The sequence below is a fragment of the Muntiacus reevesi genome, chromosome 16 (assembly GCF_963930625.1).
Source record: "Muntiacus reevesi chromosome 16, mMunRee1.1, whole genome shotgun sequence".
Classification (NCBI taxonomy): Eukaryota; Metazoa; Chordata; class Mammalia; order Artiodactyla; family Cervidae; genus Muntiacus; species Muntiacus reevesi.
This window is the reverse complement of record NC_089264.1, coordinates 24,520,432-24,541,704: the sequence shown is the minus strand read 5'-3', so window position 1 is coordinate 24,541,704 and position 21,273 is coordinate 24,520,432. Positions and strand designations below refer to the sequence as shown.

Below are 21,273 nucleotides of genomic sequence, written 5' to 3'. Positions count from 1 at the left end.
TATATATGTGTGTATATTCACTCACACTTTTGTTGTTGTTATAAACCTCTACCTCTGCTTTGGGCTTTTGCAATTCTGTGACGTTTTCTTTCTTTCTTTCTTTCTTTTTTCTTCTTTTTTTCCTTTTTTCTTTCTTCTTCCATTTTAAAATTTTCTATTTTTTATAATTTTAATTCTTTTAAACCTATACTTTTTCTACAATTATTCCTTTGTTTGCCTTTCCTACTGTTCTTTTCCCCTTGCAGTTAATCTTGTAGTTAATCTTCATCTACTTCTGTTTAACTTTGCTTATCTATTCTTTCTTTCTTTCCTCTCAACATATTTGTTAGCTTGGTTTTCATTGCTTTATTCCCCCTTGGCACCTTGCTTTAGTTTTGTTTTCCAGTTTGTACTTTAGTTAGTTTTGTTCTTAACTGGTGAATATAATTTTTTTATTTCCTTTGTTCATCAGATCAGTCTACTGTACTTTATTTTTGTTGGACTGTTTTTACTTTGCTCATGGGTGTATATGTATATGTATATATTCCATTATTTTAATTATTATTTCATTATTTTGTAACTGCCATTTTTCTGGGTTTCATCTTTAGTTTCTCATTTTCGGATTTTGGTTTAATCTCAATGCCATAACAAACCACTTGTGGAATCTTTGTTCCTGACCAGAGATCAAGCCCTGAGTCTTCGGAGTGGGAGCACTGACTCAAAGACCCTAGACTACCAGAGAACTAACCCTAAGCTAAGTCACTTCAGTTGTGTCCGACTCTGTGGGACCCCATAGATGGCAGCCCACCAGGCTCCCCTGTGCCTGGGATTCTCCAGGCAAGAACACTGAAGTAGGTTGCCATTTCCTTCTCCAATGCATGAAAGTGAAAAGTGAAAGTGAAGTTGCTCAGCGTGTCCGACTCCTAGTGACCCATTGGACTGCAGCATACCAGGCTCCTCCATCCATGGGATTTCCCAGGCAAGAGTACTGGAGTGGGTTGCCATTGCCTTCTCCACAGAACTAACCCTAGGGTGTATCAAATAGTGAGAACTCACACAAAGGAAACCTCTTGAATACAAGACCCAATATCACCCAACCACCAGTAGCACCCTGTGCAGAAAGTCTCATTTACACAACAAACAAAACAAAAATACAAACCCAATCATCAGTAGACAGGATTACCACCTTACTCAGCCTTGCCCATCAGAGGCAAAACAAAAAAACAAACAAAAACTCAGCACAAATCTCATATATGAAGCTTACACAAACCACTGAACCAATCTTAGGAGGGCAGAAACCAAAAGGAAGAAAGAGTTCAACCTTCTTCAAGGAAAGAATTCAACTTTCCTTGAAGCCTGGGAAAAGGAGACCTCAAGAACAATAAGTTAAAAAAAATAATGAAAAGACAGAGAAATACTACACAAATGAAGGAATAAACTAAAAACACAGAAGTCCAAGTAAATGAAGAGGAAATAGGCAAACTACCTGAAAAAAAATTCAGAATAATGATAGTAAAGATGAAAAAAAACCTTGAAAATAAAATGGAGAAAATGCAAGAATCAAATAACAACGACCTACAAGAATTAAAGAATAAACATACAGAGACAAACAACACAATTACTGAAATTAAAAATACTCTAGAAGGAGTCAATAGCAGAATATCTGAAGCAGAAGAATGAATCAGTGAGCTGGAAGATAAAATGGTGGAAATAACTTCTGAAGAGCAGGATAAAGTAAAAAAAATGAAAAGAATGGAGGATAGTCTCAGAGACCTCTGGGACAATATAAAACACACCAACATTCTAATTACAGGTGTCCCAGAAGAAGAAGAGAAAAAGAAAGGGTATGAGAAAATTTTTGAAGAGGTTATAGTTGAAAATTTCCCCAACATGGAAAAGGAAATAATCAGTCAAGTCCAAGAGTCCCATACAGGATAAATCCAAGGAGAAACATGCCAAGACACACAGTAATCAAACTAACAAAGACTAAACACAGTGAAAGGATATTAAATGCAGCCAGGGAGAAGCAACAAGTAACATACAAGGGAAATCCCATATGCTTAACAGCTGATCTTTCAGCAGAAACTCTACAGGCCAGAAGAGAATGGCAGGATATACTTAAAGTACTGAAAGAGGAAAATCTACAACCAAGATTACTGTACCTGGCAAGGATTTCATTCAAAATTGATGGAGAAGTCAAAAGCTCTTAAGACAACCAAAAGTTAAAAGAATTCAGTGCCACAAAATCAGCTTTACAACCAATGTTAAAGGGACTTATATAGTCAAGAAATACAAGAGAAGAAAAGATCTACAAAATCAACCCCAAACAATTAAGAAAATGGCAGTAGGAACATATATATCAATAATTACTTTAAATATAAATGGATTAAATGCTCCAACCAAAGACACAGACTAGCTGAATGGATACAAAAACAAGACCCATATATATGCTGTCTACAAGAAACCCACTTCAGACCTAAAGATGCATATAGACTGAAAGTGAGAGGATGGAAAAATATATTCCATGCAAATGGGAAGCGAAATAAAGCTGGAGTAGCAATCCTCATATCAGACAAAATAGACTTTAAAATAAAGAATATTACAAGAGATAAGGAAGAACACTACATAATGATCAAGGAATCAATCCAAGAGGAAGACATAACAATTGTAAATATTTATGCACCCAATATAGGAGCACCTCAATACATAAGGCAAACACTAACAGACATAAAAGGAGAAGTTGACAGTGACACAATAGTAGTAGGAGATTTTAACACCTCACTCACACCAATGGACAGAACATCAAAAGAGAAAATTAATAAGGAAACACAAGTCTTAAATTATACATTAGATGAGATGGATCTCATTGATATCTTCAGGACATTCCATCCAAATGCAGAAGAATACACCTTCTTCTCAAGTGTACATGGAACATTCTGCAGGATAGACTGCATCTTGGGTCACAAATCAAACTTCAGTAAATTTAAGAAAATTGAAATCAAATCAAGCATCTCCTCTGACCACAATGCTGTGAGACTAGATATCAATTATAAGAAGAAAACTAAGAAACACAGACACCTGGAGATTAAACAGCACATTTCTAAATAAACAACAGGTTACTGAAGAAATCAAAAGGGAAATAAAAAGATTTCTAGAAACAAATGACAGTGAAAACAAAACAACTTAAAACCTATGGGATACGGCAAAAGCAATTCTAAGAGTGAAGATTATAGCAATACAATCCAATCTTGAGAAATAAGAAAACCATTAAATAGACAACCTAACTTTACACCTAAAACAACAGGAAAAAGAAGAACAGAAAAACCCCAAAATTAGTACAAGGAAAGAAATCATGAAGATCCGAGCAGAAATAAATGAAAAGGAAATAAAAAAGACAATAGTAAAGATTAATAAAACTAAAAGCTGGTTCTTTGAGAAGATAAACAAAATTGACAAACTTTTAGCCAGACTCATCAAGAAAAAAAGAGGGAAAAATCAAATCAACAAAATTAGAAATGAAAAAGGAGAGGTCACAGCAGACAATGGAGAAATACAAAGGATTATAAGAGACTATTATGAAAAACTATATGGCAATAAAATAGATAACCTGGAAGAAATGGACAGATTCTTGGAAAAGTTCAATCTTCCAAGACTGAACCAGGAAGAAATAGAAATCATGAACAACCCAAATACAAGCACTGAAATTGAAGCTGTGATCAACAATTTCCCAAAAAACAAAAGCCCAGGACCATATGGCTTCACAGGAGAATTCTCTCATTTAGAGAAGAGCTAATGCCTATCCTTCTAAAGCTCTTTCAAAAAATTTCAGAGGAAGAAACACTTCTAAACTCATTGTACGAGGCTACCATCACCCTGATATCAAAACTAGACAAAGACAACACACAAAAAGAAAACTACAGGCCAATGTCACTGATGAACATAGATGCAAAAATTCTCAAAAAAATTTTAGCAAACAGAATTCAGCAACACATCAAAAGGCTCATCATACACCATGATCAAGCTGGGTTTATTCCAGAGATGCAAGGATTCTTCAGTATACACAAATCAATCAGTGTGATACACCATATTAACAAATTGAGAGATAAAAACCATATGATACTCTCAGTAGATGCAGAAAAAGCCTTTGGCAAAATTCAGAACCCATTTATGGTTAAAACTCTTCAAAAATGGGCATAGAAGGAACCTATCTCAACATAGTGAAGGCATATATGATAACCTATGGCAAACATTCTCAATGGTGAAAAACTGAAAGCATTCCCCCTAAGATCAGGAACAAGACAAGGGTGTCCACTTTCACCACTATTATTCAACATAGTTCTGGAAGTCCTAACTACAGCAATCAGAGAAGAAAAACAAATAAAAGGAATCCAGATTGGAAAAGAAGTAAAGCTCTCACTGCAGATGACATGATACTGCACAGAAAACCCTAAAGATAGTATCAGAAAATTACCAGAGCTAATCAGTGAGTTTAGCAAAGTTGCAGGATACAAAATCAATACACAGAAATCACTTGCATTTCTATATACTAACAATGAAAAATCAGAAAGAGAAAGTAAGGAATAAATCCCCTTCACCATTGCAACAAAAAGAATTAAACATCTAGGTATAAACTTACCTAAGGAGACAAAAGAATGGTATTCCGAAAATTATAAGACACTAATGAAAAAATCAGAGATGACATAAACAGATGGAGAGATATTCCATGTTCCTGGGTAGGAAGAATCAATATTGTGGAAATGGTTATACTACCAAACACAGTCTACAGATTCAATGTGATTCCTATCAAATTACCAATGGCATTTTTCACAGAATTAGAACAAAAAATCTCACAATTCATATGGAAACACAAAGACCCTGAATAGCCAAAGCAGTCTTGAGAAAGAAGAATGAAGGTGGAGGAATCAACCTTCCTGACTTCAGATTATACTACAAAGCTACAGTCATCAAGACAGTATGGTGCTGGCACAGAAACAGAAATACAGACCAACGGAATAAGATAGAAAGTCCAGAAATAAACCCATGCACCTATGGGTACCTTATTTTTGACAAGAGAGGCAAGAATATACAATGGGGGCAAAGACAGCCTCTTTAATAATTGGTGCTGGGAAAACTGGACAGGTACATATAAAAGAATGAAATTAGAACACTTTCTAACACCATACACAGAGATAAACTCAGAATGGATTAAAGACATACTTGTAAGACCAGAAACTGTAAAACTCTTAGAGGAAAACATAGGCGGAACTCTTGATGACATAAATCAAAGCAAGATCCTCTATGACCCACCTCCTAGAGTAATGGAAATGAAAACAAAAGTAAACAAGTGAGACCTGATTAAACTTAAAAGCTTTTGCACAGCAAAGGGAACTATAAGGAGGGAAAAAACAACCCTCAGAATGGGAGAAGATAATAGCAAATGAAACTACTGACAAAAGATTAATTTCCAAAATATACGAGCAGCTCATACAACTCAATACCAGAAAAACAAACAACCCAGTCAAAAAGTGGGGAAAAGACCTAAACAGACATTCTCCAAAGAAGACATACAGATGGCTAACAAACACATGAAAAGATGCTCAACATTGTTCATTATTAGAGAAATACAAATAAAAACTACAATGAGATATCACCTCATACTGGTCAGAATGGCCATCATTAAAGTCTGCAAACAGTAAATACTGGAGAGGGTGTGGAGAAAAGGGAACGCTTTTACACTTTTGGAGGGAATGTAAATTGGTACAGCCACTATGAAAGATGGTATTGAGATTCCTTAAAAAACGAGGAATAAAGCCACCATGTGACCCAGCAACCCCACTCCCTATGCATATACCTTGAGGAAACCAAAATTGAAAAAGGCACATGTATTCCATTGTTCATTGTAACACTATTTACAATAGCTAAAACATGGAAGCAACCTAGATGCCCATCAACAAAGAAGAATGGATAAAGAAGTGTGGTACATGTACACAATGGAATATTTAGTCAGTTCAGTCGCTCAGTCATGTCCGATTCTTTGTGATCCCATGAATTGCAGCATGCCAGGCCTCCCTGTCCATCACCAACTCCCAGAGTTTACTCAGACTCATGTTCATCGAATTGGTGATGCCATCCAGCCATCTCATCCTCTGTCGTCCCCTTCTCCTCCTGCCCTCAATCTTTCCCAGGATCAGGGTTTTTCCAGTGAGTCAACTCTTCACATCAGGTGGCCAAAGTATTGGAGTTTCAGCTTCAGCATCAGTCCTTCCAATGAACTCCCAGGACTGATCTCCTTTAGGATGGACTGGTTGGATCTCCTTGCATTCCAAGCGACCTTCAAGAGTCTTCTCCAACACCACAGTTCAAAAGCATCAATTTTTTGGCACTCAGCTTTCTTCACAGTCCAACTCTCACATCCATACATGACCACTGGAAAAACCATAGCCTTGACCAGACAGACCCTTGTTGGCAAAGTAATGTCTCTGCTTTTTAGTATGCTATCTATGTTGGTCATAACTATCCTTCCAAGGAGTAAGCATCTTTTAATTTCATAGCTGCAATCACCATCTGCAGTGACTTTGGAGCCCCCCAAAATAAAATCAGCCACTGTTTCCACTATTTCCCCATCTATTTGCCATGAGGTGATGGGACCAGATGCCATGATCCTTGTTTTCTGAATGTTGAACCTTAAGCCAACTTTTTCACTCTCCTCTTTCACTTTTATCAAGAGGCTTTTTAGTTCCTTTCAACTTTGTGCCATTGCGGTGGTGTTATCTACATATCTGAGGTTACTGATATTTCTCCCAGCAATCTTGCTTCCAGCTTGTGCTTCTTCCAGCCCAGCATTTCTCATGATGTACTCTGCATATAAGTTAAATAAGCAGGGTGACAATATGCAACCTTGACGTGCTCCTTTTTCTATTTGGAACCAGTCTGTTGTTCCATGTCCAGTTCTAACTGTTGCTTCCTGACCTGCATATAGGTTTCTCAAAAGGCAGGTCAGGTGGTCTGGTATTCCCATCTCTTTCAGAATTTCCCACAGTTTATTGTGATCCACACAGTCAAAGGCTTTGGCGTAGTCAATAAAGCAGAAGTAGATGTTTTTCCGGAACTCTCATTCTTTTTCAATGATCCAGCAGATGTTGGCAATTTGACCTCTGGTTCCTCTGCCTTTTCTAAAACCAGCTTGAACATCTGGAAGTTCACAGTTCACATTTTGCTGAAGCGTGGCTTAGAGAATTTTGAGCATTCCTTTACTAGCATGTGAGATGAGTGCAATTGTGCGGTAGTTTGAGCATTCTTTGGGATTGCCTTTCTTTGGGATTGGAATGAAAACTGACCTTTTCCAAACCTGTGGCCACTGCTGAGTTTTCCAAATTTGCTGGCATATTGAGTGCAGCACTTTTACAGCATCATCTTTCAGGATTTGAAAGAGCTCAACTGGAATTCCATCACCTCCACTAGCTTTGTTTGTAGTGAAGCTTTCTAAGGCCCACTTGACTTCACATTCCAGGATATCTGGCTCCAGGTGAGTGATCACACCATTGTGATTATCTGGGTCGTGAAGATCTTTTTTGTACAGTTCTTCTGTGTATTCTTGCCACCTCGTCTTAATATCTTCTGCTTCTGTTAGGTCCATACCATTTCTGTCCTTTATCGAACCCATCTTGGCATGAAATGTTCCCTTGGTATCTCTAATTTTCTTGAAGAGATCTCTAGTCTTTCCCATTCAGTTGTTTTCCTCTATTTCTTTGCACTGATCACTGAGGAAGGCTCTCTTATCTCTCCTGGCTATTCTTTGGAATTCTACATTCAAATGGGAATATCTTTCCTTTTCTCCTTTGTTTTTCATTTCTCTTCTTTTCACAGCTATATGTAAGGCCTCCTCAGACAGCCATTTTACATTTTTGCATTTCTTTTCCATGGGGATGGTCTTAATCCCTGTCTCCTGTACAGTGTCACGAACCTCCGTCCATAGTTCATCAGGCACTCTGTCTATGAGATCTAGCCCCTTAAATGTATTTCTCACTTCCACTGTATAGTCATAAGGGATTTGATTTAGGTCACACCTGAATGGTCTAGTGTTTTTCCCTACTTTCTTCAATTTAAGTCTGAATTTGGCAATAAGAAGTTCATGATCTGAGCCACAGTCAGTTCCCAGTCTTGTTTTTCCTGACTGTATAGAGCTTCTCCTTCTTTGGCTACAAAGAATATAATCAATCTGATTTCAGTGCTGACCATCTGGTGATGTCCATGTGTAGAGCCTTCTCTTGTGTTGTTGGAAGAGGGTGTTTGCTATGACCAGTGTGTTCTCTTGGCAAAACTCTATTAGCCTTTGCCCTGCTTCATTCCATACTCCAAGGCTAAATTTGCCTGCTTCTTCAGGTGTTTCTTGACTTCCTACTTTTGCATTCCAGTCCCATATAATGAAAAGGACATCCTTTTTGGATGTTAGTTCTAAAAGGTCTTGTAGGTCTTCATAGAACCGTTCAACTTCAGCTTCTTCAGCATGACTGGTTGGGGCATAGACTTGGATTGCCGTGATATTGAACGGTTTGCCTTGGAAAGAAACAGAGATCATTCTGTCGTTTTTGAGATTGCATCCAAGTACTGCATTTCAGACTCTTTTGTTGACCATGATGGCTACTCCATTTCTTCTAAGGGATTCCTGCCCACAGTAGTAGATATAATGGTCATCTGAGATAAATTCACCCATTCCAGTCCATTTTAGTTCGCTGATTCCTAGAATGTCAACATTCACTCTTGCCATCTCCTGTTTGACCACTTCTAATTTGCCTTGATTCATGGACCTAATATTCCAGGTTCTTATGCAATATTGCTCTTTATAGCATCAGACCTTGCTTCTATCACCAGTCACATCCACAACTGGGTATTGTTTTTGTTTTGACTCCATCCCGTCATTCTTTCTGGAGTTATTTCTCCACTGATCTCCAGTAGCATATTGGGCACCTACTGACCTGGGGAATTCATCTTTCAGTGGCTATCATTTTGACTTTTCATACTGTTCATGGGGTTCTCAAGGCAAGAATACTGAAGTGGTTTGCCTTTCCCTTCTCCAGTGGACCACATTCTGTCAGACCTCTCCACCATAACCTGACCATCTTGGGTGGCTCCACACCGCATGGCTTAGTTTCATTGAATTAGACAAGGGTGTGGTCCTGTGATCAGATTGGCTAGTTTTCTGTGATGATGGTTTCAGTGTGTCTGCCCTCTGGTGCCCTCTCGCGACACCTACCGTCTTACTTGGGTTTCTCTTACTTTGGACATGGGGTATCTCTTCACAGCTGCTCCAGCAAAGCGCAGCTGCTGCTCCTTACCTTGGATGAGGGGTATCTTCTCACGGCCGCCCCTTCTGACCTTGAACATGGAGTAGCTCCTCTCGGCCCTCCTGCACCCATGCAGCCGTGGCTCCTTTGACGTGGGGTTGCTCCTCTCAGCCACCGCCACAGATCTCAGGCATGGGGTAGTTCATCTTGGCTGCCGCCCCTGACCTCAGACTTGATGTAGCTCCTCTCAGCCACCACCCCTGGCCTCCAACGTGGGGTAGCTCCTCTCAGCTGCTCCTGTGCCATTGCAGCCTGGCGCTCTAGGTCACAGCCCCTGATTTGAGTCAGTTCCAATGAGGTGGATGAATCTACAACCTATTATACAGAGTGAAGTGAGTCAGAAAGAGAAAGATAAATATCATATTCTAACACATATATACACAATCTAGAAAAATGGTACTGAAGAATTTATTTCCAGGGCCAACAATGGAGAAATACACGGAGAATAGACTTATGGACATGGGGAGAGGGGAGGAGCGGGTGAGATGTAGTAACATGGAAACTTATAGTACCATATGTAAAATAGAGAGCCAATGGGAATGTGCTGTGAGGCTCAGGAAACTCAAACAGGGGCTCTGTATCAACCTAGAGGGGCGGGGTGGGCAGGGAGATGGGAGGGAGATGGGAGGGAGTTTCAAAATGGAGGGGTTATATACATACCTATGGCTGATTAGGACTGAGGTTTGACAGAAAACAAAATTCTGTAAAGCAATTATCTTTCAATAAAAAATAAATTAATTTTTAAAAAGTTAATAAAGAAATGAAAAAAAGAGGTTTAAAAGACTAAATGATAATAGCTGTCATTAACCATAGTTAAGGACCTTTAGTTCCTCCTCAAGGGCTACAGATAATATTCTGAGCCATATCCTGTGAGCTGTTTTACAGATACTGAAACCCCCATCAGGTAGAAGTTAACTACTAATGACAGACTGTGGCCATGACCTAAGCTGTCACAATTCCAAGAATTGGCCTCAAGGAAATGGGAACAAACCAACCTGGAACTGAAGATTAGGTATATTTAAGACAATCAAGATGACACTGGTCAGACCACTTCTGACAAATTTCAAGATGATTGTTGGAGATCTAGACCCACGAGTATAACCTAAGGCTAAATTTCAAAATCACTTTAAGAAAATTTTATTTTGTACTTTTATGCAGTAAAATTTTTCAATCCTTCCTTTTATGGCGTTTTACAATCTGATATTAAATTCTTCCATATGTTAAAAGAAAAAGATGAATGTCAGAGCTGGCAGTGCTGTTTCTGCATATAGTTCCTTTCTTTCATCTATAAAAGCTCTTGCCAACTGATTGTCAGTGACCTGGATTGGGGGAAGCTGGCCTTTGGACAGAAGTTCCCAGGCCTCCCCACCCCACCACCAGTTGCCAGCATCCAAAATAAGGCAAATTTTCCTTTCCACTAACCTTACCTGTTTGTTGGCTTTAGAGCAGCAAGCAGCCAGATTTCACTTTTGTTATAGTACTGTGTACTTGGGTTATTTATTAGGTAAAAGGGAAACACCCTGTCTTCAATCTAATCAGAGAAACAGGACTGACATATGAAGCCTACAGAAATATGTATCCATAAATATAATAACTGTAAGCCTGTTTTGAAGGGGAGGAATCATGCTGATGAATTGGAAAAGTGGTGGGTGAAATAAGACAGATTGCTGGAAGTTGACTTGAAACCATAAAGGACAGTATTATTTGGGAGAGCTGGAGCACAGTAGAAAAAAGCTGTAGTTTGTTCAATAAACCTAGTAACTTAAGTTTCAGGTTTAACAATACCGTGTTTGTTGATTTTAATTATTTTCACCTGTGTTCCTAATGTCATCTGTTAAGTGGCTTAGAAGTTCAATGACCCATGTTGTTAACATGTTTTGTTTTCCTATAAGGGTTTTATAGAGCAAACAGGTCTGAGGTCATGGGTCATGATTTTATAGTTTAATTTATGCCAGTGAGAAGATACTAAAGTAGTAATAACCAAATGACAGAGCATTTGCTGGTGGTGAAAGCAGTTTTGAGTGAAATGGTGATTTTGTCTTTGGGCAGTAAATCTGGCAAGCAAGATGCAGGCGTGTGGCTGTTTGTTAGTCCTAATTTATAATCAGAGATATACAGGGCCTGTCAAAAATGCATTGCTGATCTCTGCAAAGGCCATATCCTTGCTGATCAGTACATACATTTATGAAACTCAAACTAGAATTCAGAGTTCAGACAAGTCAGTTGGCTTTTGAGAAATCAAAAGAAAGTTGGGTTATTTTGTTTAGAGTAAGCAGGGCTTAAATTATTCAAGATATTCTGTGCAAAAGAATGATAGAAATCTCTGACTCAAACTAGCTTCCTAAGATCATTATGACTTTAATTAGATTTCCAGGGGCAGGACTGGCTCTGGAGTTGGTTGATTTAGTGGTTCGGTGATGTCAGTAAGAACCCCGACTTTGTCTTTTTCTCTTCTTTACTGTCACTGTGGAATTCATCAAAAGCTCTTTTTCCTTTTGATTACAATCCTTGATTGGTACTACATGCTTCCTTGTTTGTGTGAAATTGAAAGATGGGGAGAGGGAAGACAGAAGGAGAGAGAAGAAACTGGTTTGAATTTGATGACTAGATTTGCAGCTCCAGAAAAGAAAAAAACATCAAGGACTTCCCTGGAGATCCAGTGGTTGAGACTTCACCTTCCTGTGCAGGGGGTGAAGGTTTGATCCCTTGCCAAGGAGCTAAGATTCCATGTGCCAAAAAACCCAAAACATAAAACAGAAGCAATATTGTAACAAATTCAATAAAAACTTTAAAAACGGTCCACATAAAAAAAACTCTTAAAAAAAAAAAAAAAGGAAAAAAGTTTTATCACCCAGGATGAGGGGTTCTGGAAAACAAAGAAATAAAGCCAGGTATAACTCAGTTAAACTCATGGGAGATTGTAAACTAATTAGGCCAACTCAAATCACATGCTCTTCTCTAGGCAAATAATAATTGCAACAGAATATATTAAAAAGTGCTGTTTGGCTTAATTTCATCATCTGGGAGAAGAATTATATTGGGAAATCAAACAGTATCACAATAAACCTGGATAAATGCTCTTTACTGTCTACTCTAGACATACGTTTACTTAAAGAAAATTAATGGCTCAAAGTCAAAACAATACCTCCCATGGAGACATGGAAAAATATTGACACCTACTTTTATGATTTCCCTGTTCCATTTGTGTGTGTTTCATGCATGTATCAGTCACCACATGCTTCTCTCTGTCAGCCAGTAGATTAAGTGTGCTAGTCAGTGTCATTGGTTCAACTCTTATGAGTTAGATTTTCTCTGTTTCAGGATTTTAGATCAAATTGTTAAATTGCTAATGTTTGTGCTGAAGCATTACAAAGAGAATTGTGTGAAGAAATATTAATGGATCAGTATAAATATATTATGGCTAATGAGAAAAAAAAAGATGTGCCATTTTGGTGAATATCACCTTACACAAATAAAGGACTGCTTTAAATGTACTTTATTTTGTATTGCAAAGGTTATAGAATTGCTTGGGATTGTTTGGTTGCAGCATCTCACTTGACCTGGCTTTTGGCCAGAGATTTATTTATAAATATATGGGGATGTATCATGGAATCCCAAAGCAGATTCAAATCAGCCTCAAGCAGGAACTGGAGCTAGGCAGTAGACCTCCATGGGAACGTCTCCATTTCTCTTCCTTCTGTGCATCTTCATTCCTCTAGCTGCAGATGGGCTTTCTTTTGCTCTCTGTTCGTTTGATTGAAATTGTGATTACTGTTTCCCCAGGTCACATATTCCTAAGCCAGACTCTTAGGAAGAGGCTGAATCAACACACTTTATGTGGTCTAGATTCTAAATTTCCAGGCAGTTTAATGACCATACCTGGTCCCATCAACAAAGATGACTCCTAGCTTCTCATAAATTTAAGGAAGAGGCAGAATCTATGAAGATATGAGTTAGATAGATTATTTTATAGGTTTTCAATCTTTTACATTCATCTGTGGTAAATTGCTCAGGAAATTGTCATTCCTATAGTTACATGTGGATAGGATCTCCCTATCCTTCACAAGATCAATGACTTTTTCTATGTAGGGGTAAAGTACTGGACTAAGAATCAGGAGACCTTGGATCAAGAGCTGACTTGGCCATTTAATCTTGAGAGTGAATGGTCATCCATGTGCTTAGATTTCATCATCTTAAAAGTGAAAGACTTGAACTAGATCTTGTCTTTTATAAATTCCTTCCAGTTCTAAAGTCGTGAAATTTAAGAAACTATGTTGGAAGAAGAAATATTTCATTTGGTAGGGCCAACAAAGTGAAATCCCAAATTCTTGGGTTGATACTATAAGAATTCTTACTTTCTGATCTTTTGTTATTTCAACCATTTGACGCTGGAAAGAGCATTTACATACTCTAATATAGTTAACATATCCAACTACGGAGGTTTTTTTCACTTTAATTTTTCTGCTCTTGGCATATTTTTGATATTTATATTTCATTCCTTTTGTAATTTTGTTTTGAAATCCCCAAGTGTATACCACTAGTGTCCCTAATTAGAAATCTTATTTTTATTCTCCTTGGGTTTTCTTCATTGTTGTCTATTATGGAGTTAGTCTCATTTGTGTCTTAGCTGTAGCATATAAATTTATTTCTTAGGACTGGTTTCTGAACCCCAAGCCTGCATGGAGCTCATAAACCAGTACTAAGTAATCAATTTAAAAATCCCAGAATGGAGATTACATCTAATAGGGACCACCTGTACAAGATCCGGGTTAATCAGTAAGGGTCACCATAAAACAAAAATTTCATACCTAATCTACTTTTTATAGATTATTATAGAACTCTCAATGGTCCCAAAGAACACTCTGATTGCATGGTAATTACTGCTTCAGCAATATTCTCTCAATCTTGAGACTTGCTTGGAAGCTTGAAAACACATAAAACACATTGTGGTGTGTGCTCTGTAGCTCAGTCATGTCCAACTCTTTGTGACTTCGTGGACTGTAGTCTGCCTGGCTCCTCTGTCTGTGGGATTCTCCAGGAAAGAATACTGGAGTGGGTTGCCATTGCCTTCTCCAGGATCTTCCTGACCAGGGGTTGAACCTGTGTCTCTTGTGTCTCCTGTATTGGCAAGTGGATTCTTTACCACTGCGTTACCTGGGAAGCCCATCTTATACATACATAAATATTAATATTAAATAATAGAGTCACAAAATTTCTAGTAGTGCCATTTATTCTTTTTTTTTTTTTTTAAACCTCTTTATTTAAACGAAAAATTTTAAAGGTAACAGAAAAGTACCAAGGCCATAAAGGCTTCCCAGGTGACACTAGTGGTAAAGAACATGCCTGCCAATGCAGGAGACGTGAGAGACACACGTTTGACCTCTGGGTCTGGAAGATCCCCTGGAAGAGTGCTTGGCAACTGACTCCAGTATTCTTGCCTGGAGAATCTCCATGGACAGAGGAGCCTGGTAGTCTACTGTCCATGGGGTCTCAAAGAGTCAGACATGACTGAAACGACTTAGAATGCATGCATTCTAAGAGTCATCTCTTGTGTTGCTGGAAGAGGATGTTTTCTGTGACCAGTGTGCTCTCTTGGCAAAACTGTGTTAGTCCTTGCCCTGCTTCATTTTGTACAACAAGGCCAAATTTGCATGTTGCTCCAGGTATCTCTTGACTTCCTACTTTTGCATTTCAGTCCCCTATGATGAAAAGCACAACCTCTTTTGGTATTAGTTCTAGAAGGTCTTGCAGGTCATCATCGAACCATTCAACTTCAGCTTCTTCAGCATTGCTGGTTGGGTCATAGACTTAGATTACTGTGATACTGAATGGTTTGTCTTGGAAACAAACAGAAATCACTCTGTCATTTTTGAAACTGCATCCAAGTACTGCATTTTGGAATTTTGTTGACTATGAGGGCTACTCCATTTCTTATAAGGGATTCTTGCCCACAGTAGTAGATATAATGGTCATCAGAATAAATTTGCCCATTCCAGTACATTTTAGTTCACTGATTTCTAAAATGTCATTGTTCACTCTTGCCATCTTCTATTTGACCACTTCCAATTTGCCTTTATTCATGGACTTAACATTCCAGGTTCCTATGCAATATTGTTCTTTAAAGCATCGGACTTTGCTTCCATCACCCATTGCAACCACAACTTGGCATTGTTTTTGCTTTGGCTCCATCTCTTCATCCTTTCTGGAGTTATTTCTCCGCTGATCTCCAGTAGCATATTGGGCACCTACTGACCTGGGGAGTTCATCTTTCAGTGTCCTATCTTTTTGCCATTTTATACTGTTCATGGAGTTCTAAAGGCAAGAATACTGAAGTGGTTTGCCATTCCCTTCTCCAGTGGACCACGTTTTGTCAGAACTCTCCACCATGACCTTTCCATCTTGGGTGGCCCTACATGGCATGGCTCATAGTTTCATTGAGTTAGACAAGGCTGTGGTCCATGTGATCAGTTTGATTACTTTTCTGTGATTGTGGTTTTCATTCTTTCTACCCTCTGATGAATAAGGATAAGAGGCTTCTGAAACCTTCTTGATGGGATATACTGAGTGTGGGGGAAACTGGGTCTTATCTGATGGGTGGGTCAAGCTCAGTAAATCTTTAATTCAATTTTCTGTTGATGGGTGGAGTTTTGTTCACTCCCTGTTGTTTGGCCTGAGGCCAAACATCCACCAGAGACCCTGGACACTTACAGGCAAGTGTGACTCAGTCTCTTGTGGGGACACTGCTCTTTCTCCTGGCTCCTAGTGCACACAGGGTTTTGTTTGTGCCCTCCAAGAGTCTGTTTCCCCAGTTCTGTGGAAGTTCTGTGATCAAATCCCACTGGCCTCCAAAGTCAAATTAGGTGGTGTATCTCAGTCCCTTTGCTGGATCCCCAGGTTGGGAAATCTGTTGTGGGTCCTAGAACTTTCTTAACAGTGTGAGAATTTCTTTGGTATAATTGTTCTGCAGTTTGTGGGTTGTCTGCTCGACAGCTCTATGGTGGGGCTAATGGTGACCTCCTCCAAGAGGGCTTATGCCACACTCTTTGCAATCCAGTTCTGCTACAGCCAGAGCCCCTGGCCCCATGGCAGGCCACTGCGGACCTGTGCCTCCACAGGAGTCACTCAAACACTCAAAGGCAGGTCTGGCTCAGTCTCTGCACGGCCTCTGTGTCCTGGTGCACACAAGGTTTTGTTTGAGCCCTCTCAGTGTCTTTATTTTGCCCCTCCTACCATCTTCTTCGGGCTTCTTTGTCTTTAGAGGTGGGGTATCTTTTTTTTGGTGGTATCCAGCATTTTCCTGTTGATGGCTGTTCAGCAATGGGTTGTGATTTTGGAGTCCTCGCGGGAGAAGACGAGCGCACGTCTTTCTACTCCACTGTCTTGCATTAAGTCCTTCTACTCTGCCCTCTGTGTTACTGCAGTCACTTCCACCCGTCTCCCTACTTGCCCTGTTACTCTTCTGTGGACTGTTACAACTTGCTTTGGATCCTGTCATTCCTCAACTGATAACATCATGGGGGTTCCCTTGTATATGCTTCTTTTTCTCTTGCTACCTTTAGAACTCTCTCATTACCAAACTTTTTCCATTTTGAGTATGATATGTCTTAGTATGGGTCTGTTTGGGTTCATCTTGCTCAGGACTCTCTGTACCTGGATATCTGTTTCCTTCTTCAGGTGAGTGTTGGGGTCTTTTCCTTTGCTCAGTGTCCAGCAGGACCCTATTGGGAGCAGGGTCAGGTCCCTAGTTGCTGGAGAAAAAGCCCTGAGGGTTGGGTCTGAGCTGGTTCTAATTCCTCTAAGCGTGAGCTCTCCATCTTCCCAGCAACTAACTGCTCCCTCCACCCAGAGGGAAGTGGTGCTTGAGCAAGAGAGGCTGGTGTAGGTTTTAAGCCAGAGGCGGGGCATGGGCTGTGGCAGTCCTGGTCCCAGTCAGAGCTCTGGATCTGTTGACTCCATGGGCACTAGCAATGGCTACCCTCACCCTGTTAAGATGTAGGGTCTGAGTTGGCTCCATCCTGCACAACTGCTCACTCACCCTGGCTGCATCTTCCCTTGCCCTAGTGTGGAGCTGTGCCATGGAACAAGAGGGCCAGGGCAGACACTTGGTTCAGGCCGGGGCACAGGCTGGGACATACGCTGGGGCAGCTGCGGAAAACTGCTCAGAGTCCCAGACGATTTCAGTTTGCTTCTTCCACTTTGTTTTTGGAGAGAGCAAGGTGTGTGCACACATTCTTTGTGAGTGGCGTCTAGGTTTCTCACGGTTCTGCCGTCAGTCCCACTGGTTTTCAAACCAGCTAAGTGGACTTGCCTTCCCAGTGTTAGACCCCAGGACTGAGGTGCTCAATATATAGTTCGGACTGCTCACTCCACAGGGAGAATATCTGAGCCCATGTAATCCCCCTTCTCTCTGTGTCCCCTTCTAGGGCACAGGTCCCAACCTGATCACTTCCCTTCCCTTCTTACCTGACTGTGTGTGGGTCTTTCTTGCAGCCTTGGCAGGATAAGAGTCTTTCTGCCAGTCTCCAGTTTGTTTTCAGTGAGAATTGCTACGTATGTAGATGTATTTTTAGTGTGTTTGATGTGTTTGTCCATGCCCTCCTACTCTGCCATGTTGATCCATCTCCTGAAAAAGTGTTATTTTTGAATCTGGCTATAGTTTATGACAACCAACCAAAGAAAAGCAAATGGTTCAGATTGGTTTGGGAAAACCTTAATGGTTGTGGTGGTAATGTAGGGCAAGGTTTCTGGTCAGAACTTAGGTGGAAGAGGTATAGACAAATAAGAATTATGTTCGTGTAAGTAATAAAATCGGAGGAATTTTTGATCTTTTGCTTGTGGGTGGTTACAATAGAAGTGCTGGTTCTTGGAGACAGAGTAGAGAGAAGGGCAAGAATAGGCCTGAATGTGAGAAAAGAGACACCTCATGTAAAATTCCATGAGTGGGGACATGAAGGCAGCGGAGCAGCATAAAATTTAATGTTGTCTGTTCTCGTCACACTGTACTGTAATCTGTCTTCCCCAGATCATCAGCCAAGCCTGCTATCCACCAGATCTTTGTGTTGGTGGTGCTTTGGGAACTACAGGAAGAGGTAGAGTGCAGCATATAGTGAAGTACCCCAGATAGCGGTAGCTCCAGGAGGACAACTGACCAGTGGGATGATTAAAAAACAACTCAGCAAGAGCAGGAATTCAGACCACATGAATGTTAGCCCCTGGAGATGCTCAGAAAGCTTGAAGGAATTATGTACTTTAGTAATTGTCATGATGACCACAACCATTTTTTTTTTTTTGGAGTGGGGAATGAAAGGTGGGAAAACACATGCACAACAAATATCTGAATTACACAACTAAAATTCTGAGGTTTCTTTTTCTAGCAAAGAAGTCTTGTTTTTAAGTTAAATCTTGTCATGATTTTAAGTAATATAAAGAAGGCAGTGCTCCATGGGTTCTGCTGTTTGCTAGAGTTCTCTTTTTGCTTTGTTAACATAGAATCATTGTTGGGCTTCCCTGACGGCTCAGACAGCAAAGAATCTGCCTGCAGTGCAGGAGATGAAGGTTCAATTCCTGGTTTGGGAAGATCCCCTAGAGAAGGGAATGGCTACCTACTCCAGTATTCTTGCCTGGAGAATTCTATGGATAGAGGAAACTGGTGGGCTACAGTCCATGGAGTTGCAAAGAGTCGGACATGACTGAGTGACTGAACATGCACAAATCCATGTCACTTGGTTTAGAGTTATGGAGAAATTCCCAAAGCTCCAGCTGAAATAGCTTCAGGACTGAGGGAGCAGAGTCTGATATCAGTTTGTGAAGTTGTTGTTGATTAGTTGCTAAGTTGTGTCTGACTTTTTTATGACCCCATGGACTGTAACCCACCAGGCTCCTGTGTTTATGGAATTTCCCAGGCAAGGATACTGGAGTGGATTGCCATTTCCTGATCCAGGGGATCTTCCCAACCCAAGAATCAAACCTGTGTCTCTTGCATTGGCAGGTGGATTCTTTACCACTGAACCCTAATTTGAGAATTAGTAGCAGGCAATTTTGGGCTAGTAGCTTCAGGGTTCAAGATCCGGGATAGAACTGGGTCCTTGGCAAACTCCAGTGGAAGTTCTTTGATTTCCAGAAAAGAAACTTAGAAATGTCCACACTGGTAAATCACTGGCCAAAAGTCCTTTGATCCCACAGTCTCTATCTTGGGAAGGGTAAAGAGAAGGCTTATTTTCACTGAGAGATTGATTTCTATAATAGAAGTTTGTCCTGTTACAATTCTTGTTTGCAATTTAAATTATTAACCAAGATAAAACTGCTGTTTGGTTTTATTTAGTGGAAACAAACTAAAGTGCCTAGTTAGAAATCAGGCACCTTTATGCACATTATTGATTTAACTGTTATTACAGCCTGTGAGATTGATATTCTGTTTCTTATTAACAGATAAAACAGCATAGCCACCTTGTTTGATGCCAGTGAGTTGTTAGTTAGAGGAGCGGGGATTTGATTTGAAATGTTTGCTTACAAAGTTTATGTTTTTTTCCAGTTAAGCTGCTGGCCTAGAAAGTTGTAAAATTTGAACTTTGTAATTTCCCTACTTGTGACATTACCTGTAGGTAGAATTTTGAATTCTTGGTTTCTCATCTTACTTTTACTGTGAAATGTTTTTATAAATTTAAATTAAATTTGCATTTACTTTTATTTTTGTTGTTAATAAAATTGTAATGAATTGCTTCTTTAAGTCCTAGTTAGAAAAGAAGGTTTTTTTTCCCCCCATCTTTAGATGAGTGTCTGTAAAGTGATAATTCATATTAAGGTAGTTGTTTTAGCATTAAGATGTCAGACAAATATAACTTACTTTTCAGATTTTAGCATAAACCTCACCTATTCAAGGTAGGCCTCCTCAAATCTCTCAAACCAGGTCAGGGCCCCTATGTTACTCTCTCAGTGCCACCCCCCCACCCCCATACTTTTTATTCATAGCACTTTTAGCTTCACTTTCAAATTTGGTGTTACTCAGTTGTATCTCTAGGGTGAATAGTACACAGGATTTAAATGGATTTATAGTAATTCTTTATCATTGGCTTAGAATGCAAACTCTAGGTACATCACAGGCTATAGTGGGGGATCTTTCTCAGGATGAACATAAGCTGCTCTGAAACAGAGTCAACATAATGTTTTTCCTCAGAAGAAAACAAAGGTGGGGGGACTATGGGAAAAGATACTGAGTTATTATAATTATTATTATTTTGGCTCCACTGGCTCTTTGCTGCTGGGCGGGTTTTTCTCTAGTTGTAGCAAGCTGGGGCTACTCTTCATTGCAGTGTTTGGGTTTCTCATTGCGGTGGCTTCTCCTGATGGGGAGGATGGGCTGTAGGGCACACCGGCTTTAGTAGCTGCAGTACCTCGGCTCTAGAGCACAGGCTCAGTGGCTGTGCAGGGGCTGAGTTGCTCTGCGGCAGGTGGGATCTTCCCGGATCTTGAATCAAACCTGTGTCCCCTGCATTGGCAGGCGAATTCTTTGCCAGAGCTTCCAGGGAAGCCCATTAGTGAGTTATTAAGCATCACACATGTTTTATTAAATATTATTGAACACCAAAATATGTAATTACAGTTCAAACGTTTTCACATCCTCCTAATGTTAGAAACAAAGCATGCCTGTCAAACAAATAATGAAAACCTAAAAATCAGAGAACAGATCCCAAAAGACAGTAAAAACACTCAGTGCACATACAAACCTTTTATCTAGGTCTATTAAACACACATTGCTGTATTAGTACGTACAGGCTCCCTCAGTATTTAAAACCTGACTTTCATCTAAAATAGGCCCATCTTTTCATTCTGATTCATAGCAGCCAATTATCTTCTTTTTCTGATATTTGTCACAGTTTATAATTTTCTATTTGTTTGTGTGTTTGCATTGTTTAATGTCTGTCTTTCCTTATGTCTTTCCTATAGTCTCATG

The 21,273-nt window shown here is 39.7% G+C and overlaps 2 protein-coding genes across 1 annotated transcript in view; one reads left to right on the top strand and one right to left on the bottom strand.

The window, feature by feature from the left end:
* Window positions 1–21,273, top strand: part of LOC136147908 (alcohol dehydrogenase 1-like) — a 195,885-nt gene that overhangs the window by 72,434 nt on the left and 102,178 nt on the right.
* Window positions 9,450–21,273, bottom strand: part of LOC136147877 (alcohol dehydrogenase 6-like) — a 34,104-nt gene continuing 22,280 nt past the window's right edge. Inside the window, exons 10-11 of the mRNA XM_065907236.1 lie at window positions 10,319–10,431; window positions 9,450–9,638 (exon numbers count right to left, since the gene is read on the bottom strand). Of these exons, the coding sequence (XP_065763308.1) occupies window positions 9,450–9,638; window positions 10,319–10,431 (302 nt within the window). The remainder of the gene's footprint in view (window positions 9,639–10,318; window positions 10,432–21,273) is intronic.